The sequence below is a fragment of the Rattus rattus genome, chromosome X, assembly GCF_011064425.1.
Source record: "Rattus rattus isolate New Zealand chromosome X, Rrattus_CSIRO_v1, whole genome shotgun sequence".
Taxonomy (NCBI): domain Eukaryota; kingdom Metazoa; phylum Chordata; class Mammalia; order Rodentia; family Muridae; genus Rattus; species Rattus rattus.
In genome coordinates this window covers 14,712,076-14,717,356 of record NC_046172.1, presented here as the reverse complement: position 1 = coordinate 14,717,356, position 5,281 = coordinate 14,712,076, and the positions used below count along the sequence as shown (strand labels likewise).

General features: G+C 45.1%; 1 protein-coding gene across 1 annotated transcript; it reads left to right on the top strand.

The window, feature by feature from the left end:
- The first annotated feature begins 1,117 nt into the window (after nt 1-1,117).
- LOC116889009 (RNA-binding protein FUS-like) lies at nt 1,118-4,706 on the top strand. The gene is given in 4 exon segments (XM_032890218.1): nt 1,118-1,343; nt 1,346-2,536; nt 2,539-2,684; nt 4,698-4,706. Coding segments are annotated over 4 exon segments (1,572 nt in total).
- Nucleotides 4,707-5,281: the final 575 nt, after the last annotated feature.

Genomic DNA, 5,281 nt, shown 5'->3' with positions numbered 1-5,281 from the left:
TCAGAAATGGCCTAATAAGTTGCAAACCTCAGAGAGCACATACCTCACCTCTCCACTCCTGTAGACACTGGCAAACAGTGGATCTGATCTAAAGGCTAAACTGCCTAAGGCTTAATGCTAAAACTAGGCACAAAGCTTTTCCTTTTGGGTTTATGAGACTGAAAATGTAAGAAAGATACATAGTGAGACCTGACTGACATTTTAAGGCGGCTCTAATACACTGGTGGGGCCAAGAACAAAGCCAAAAGTATAGTTTCACAGTTACAACTGATTTTAAACCATTTTAGTAGCATAAAGTAATTAAATGCACTCATGAGTTTCAGTAAAATTTTTATGCCTATATATAATGTATTTTATCATATTCCATGCATACATGCATTACTCTCTCTTGTCCCCATCCCACTCTCACTAACCCCCTTCCTCTCCCCTTTATATTTTCATTTCTTTTATGTGTGTGTGACCCAGTGGGTTTCACTAAATCTGTTTACAGAAGCATGGGGCACAGATCCCTCATCAGTGGCTACACTACTGAAGGACATGTCTTTCCTCCCCAGCATCAACTAGTTTCTGGGTTCTATGGTCATGTCTTCTGGGTTCTCCTGTAGGATTCACAGCTGCTGTGAGCTCAAGAGTAGAGTGCCAAGTGGTGACATGCCCAGGAGTCACTTTTCATACCTGGGTCCCACCTTCCCTCTGGCTCTCACATTCTTCCCATTTTTCTTCTGCGATGTTTCCTGAGCCTTAAAAGGGGCGATATAGATGTCCGATTTATGGTCGAGCATCCAACTGTCCCTTCTTCCCAACATTTTGGTCAGCTTTAAGTCTCTGCATTCACTGAGCAGCGCAAAAAGAAACTTCTCTGAACAAAGATGATTGCAGTACTATCTAGAAGGCAATTCGACAGGCACATCGTGTCTCTTTTCAAAGCAACAACAGGCGCTTCTCAACTAGAGCTCGTGGCTTTCCCAGGTATGGGCTTTTGACTGGATTTGAATTCCGTCCTGTGGAAAGGACCTTCAAATCCAATTAGAAAGTGTTTGGTTGGCTCAGTCCTCCCGGGTGTCCCTTCGCAGTCGCCTGGAACCTGTTGCTTAGCGGCCTGTGCGAAGTGCCGGACATGGCTTCAAACAACTATACCCAACAAGCAATTCAAAGCTATGGGGCCTATCCTACCCAGCCTGGGCAGGGCTATTCCCAACAGAGCAATCAGCCCTATGGCCAGCAGAGTTACAGTGGTTATGGCCAATCAGCTGACACTTCAGGATCCGGCCAGAGCAACTATGGTTCTTCTTATGAACAGACCCAAAACACAGGCTATGGAACTCAGTCAGCCCCAGGGACATGGTTCCACTGGGTGGCATGCGCAGCCAAAGTTCCTAGTCTTCTTATAAAAAGTCCCCCTACCCCGGTTATGGCCAACAGCCAGCTCCTAGTAGCACCTCAGGAAGTTATGGTGGCAGTTCTCAGAGCAGCAGCTATGGGCAGCCCCAGAGTGGAGGCTATGGTCAACAGTCTGGCTATGGTGGACAGCAACAAAGCTCCTATAACCCACCTCAGGGTTATGGACAACAGAACCAGTACAACAGCAGCAGTGGAGGTGGTGGAGGGGGTGGTGGAGGCAACTATGGCCAAGATCAGTCCTCTATGAGTGGTGGCGGTGGCGGTGGTGGTTATGGCAATCAAGACCAGAGTGGCAATCAGGACCAGCAGGATCGTGGGGGCCGTGGCAGGGGTGGTGGAGGTGGTTACAACCGAAGCAGTGGTGGCTATGAACCCAGAGGCCGTGGAGGTAGCCGAGGAGGCAGAGGCGGCATGGGCGGAAGTGACCGTGGTGGCTTCAATAAATTTGGCGGTCCTCGGGATCAAGGATCTCGTCATGATTCTGAACAGGATAATTCAGACAATAATACCATCTTCGTGCAAGGCCTAGGCGAGAATGTTACAATTGAATCTGTGGCGGATTACTTCAAGCAGATTGGAATTATTAAGACAAACGAGAAAACTGGACAGCCTATGATTAATTTGTATACAGACAGAGAAACTGGCAAGTTGAAGGGTGAGGCAACAGTCTCATTTGATGACCCACCTTCTGCTAAAGCTGCAATTGACTGGTTTGATGGAAAAGAATTCTCTGGGAATCCTATTAAAGTTTCATTTGCTACCCGGCGTGCTGACTTCAACCGGGGTGGTGGAAATGGTCGTGGAGGCCGAGGGCGAGGAGGACCCATGGGCCGTGGAGGATATGGAGGAGGTGGCAGCGGTGGTGGTGGCCGGGGAGGATTCCCCAGTGGAGGTGGTGGAGGTGGAGGACAGCAACGAGCTGGGGACTGGAAGTGTCCTAATCCTACATGTGAGAACATGAACTTCTCTTGGAGAAGTGAATGCAACCAGTGTAAGGCACCTAAGCCAGATGGCCCAGGAGGGGGACCAGGAGGCTCTCATATGGGGGGAAACTACGGAGATGATCGGCGTGGCAGAGGAGGATATGATCGGGCGGCTACTGGCCGAGGGAAGGACTGCGGGGCTTCTAGAGGGGGCCGGGTGGTGGGGACAGAGGTGGTTTTGGCCCTGGCAAGATGGACTCCAGGAGTGAGCACAGACAGGATCGCAGGGAGAGCCATATTAGCCTGGCTCTGAAGTTCTGGAACAGCTCTTCCTGTACCCAGTGTTACCCTCGCTATTTTGTAAACTTACAATTCAGGATTGCTCATGGATATTTTTTTGGGGGGTGGGCAACGGTGTGTGTGTGTGTGTGTGTGTGTGTGTGTGTGTGTGTGTGTGTGTGTGTGAGTGTGTCAGTCAGACTACCGTAATTGTAACCATATCTCTGGTTCCCATTAAAAACCATTTATTTAAAAAAAAAAAAAGAAAGTGTTTGGTTACCCCCACAACAGACTTCCCACTATTAGACCACTGTATAATCCCACTGTGCTCACCTCGCCAGTATTGTAGACTATTACTGGGCACAAAGCCCACAGCTGAGTAAAATTATTGATGTGAATTCTCTCGCAGCAGCCTATATAACATCTCCCTAGCATCATAAGGGCTGGTCAGAAGAAAGGACTACTAGCCTGGTTCTAGCTTGAATTCTCTATGCTCCGTGTTCAACACATGTAGTGGCTTCGGCAATAGGATCTTACCATGTAGCTCTAGGTGGGCGAGCTACAGCAGTAAAAATTGTCGACATTACTTTTGGTTGAAGTTGCCCTACCCTCTTCTCTCTCTTATCTCCTTCACCCCCTCCTCACTTGAACCTTCTCACTCCCAATTATCTCCCTTCCACTTTGTATCATTTATATCTTTTTCTCATCTTGTGGGCCTCTGTCTACTTTCCTGGGATCTATATATACTCACCTCTGCATAAATGCACATGTTCAAAAGTTAGAAGCATCTTGTTAGACACTTCTTGGAAGTGCTAAGCTCATATAAATTGCACTACGGTGGGGGTCCAAAAACAGATGATCTGTGGCATATGAGGACTATGTCACTCAACAGCTGACTGATAGAAAGGAAGAGATCCTCACTTGCAGATTGTCCTTTACACGGGGGATGATCCAAGACTGAATAGTTCACTAGTAGTCCATGACCTGGGAAAAGGTTTGCTGGAAGAAGAAACCTTATAAACACCATGATTCTGGCTTTCAAATGGCAGGGAAACATATGCAAAAGTTCTGCTCTCTGGTAGACCCCATCCAAACAACCCAAAAAGAAAAGCTACACGTGAGTAGGGTAGGAAACAAGACTTTTTCCTTTTTATTTTTAATTAAAAGTTAGGGTTTGAGGCTTTATTTTGTTTGGGGGCATGTTGGTTTGGTTTGATTTGGTTTTGATTGGGGGAATGGTTTGGGGGTTTTTTGTTTGTTTGGTTGGTTGGGTTTTTTATGTTTTGTTTTGTTTTTTGTTTTTGTTTTTGTTTTTTGAGATAAGGTCCTTATATATGGCCTGGCTACCCTAGAGCTAACTAGGCTGGCCTTGAACTCACAGAGATCCACCTGACTATGGTGATTAAAGACATGGGCACCAACACATCCAGATATTTTTCATTAAAAGTTCTTTATTTGTACTCTCATTTCATTTTTCTTCTTTGTTTGATTTTCTTTCTTTGATTATGGGCCTTTGATAGAGACTTTTCGTTCTAACTGATTAAACCAGACAAGACAGTTGAAATATACACATTTTTTTATTCATTTTCCTTGGTCATTTGTTTTGAGACAAGGTCACAAGGGCTTCAGATGTCATGTATATCCAAAGATGACAATAAATTTCTGATCCTCTGCCTCCACTTCCCCAAATGCTAGAATTACAGGCTGTTGGGGGTGGAGAAGGTGCACACAGGACAAACTCATCTCACAAAATCTGATTTTAAGTCAGGAGAAACAGTGATACAGTCTGTTCTGCTTCTATTTTCCTCCTGTTCATTTTCTCCACTTTACCCTGTATTTAAGATCTGATTTTGTGAAGCAGATTTGTCCTGTGTGCACCTTCTCCACCCTGAACAGGCTCCCAATATGGGGCACAGGTTGGCCTGGGGCTATAATCTTCCCAGCTTCATTCTCTCAAGTGCTGAAATCGTTTCAGGTTATCTGTTTGCATTCATTCTCCTCTCTCACATCTCCTCAGCTTGAGCTGCCTTATCTTCTTCATTCTTTATTGTTTGCTCGGTTTCTTTTTTACCTCTGTGTGCTTTCTTGGTCTAGTACCGATAACTGGCCTTAGTCAGCTTGCTTTCTTTCCATGCTGTGTCTAGTAGTTAATACGCTATACTGTCCTCATTCCTTATCTCTCAAGGTATTGAAGTTGGGAGAACATTGTTTTTCATCGGTGATTACTGCATTCTCAATAGCTTAGTGGTCATCCATTCTTTTGGTTTGTGTTTATCATCACGTGGTTTTGTTCCTTCACTTATGAAGTAGAGATTTGACATACTTGGTAATTTGTGTTAGAAGTGATCTTTCAAGGCTTTGAGATATACTGTTCCATACCCGCTTAGATTTTAGAGTGTCTGCTGAGAGGTACGCATACTTAGTGTTTTAACTATAGTACGATGTGGGGAGGTTACTAGAAATAAAGATCAGCCTTCATACAATAATGGTGGGTGACTCCAATCTCTCACCAAGACGTAGGTCATCCACAATATATATATATATATATATATATATATATATATCAATGCCTTCTATTGCTGTGATAAGATATCATGGCCAAAAGCAACATGGGGAGGGGGAGGGAGACGGGGGATGAGTTTATTTCATCTTATAACTCCCAGATCACATTCCATTAC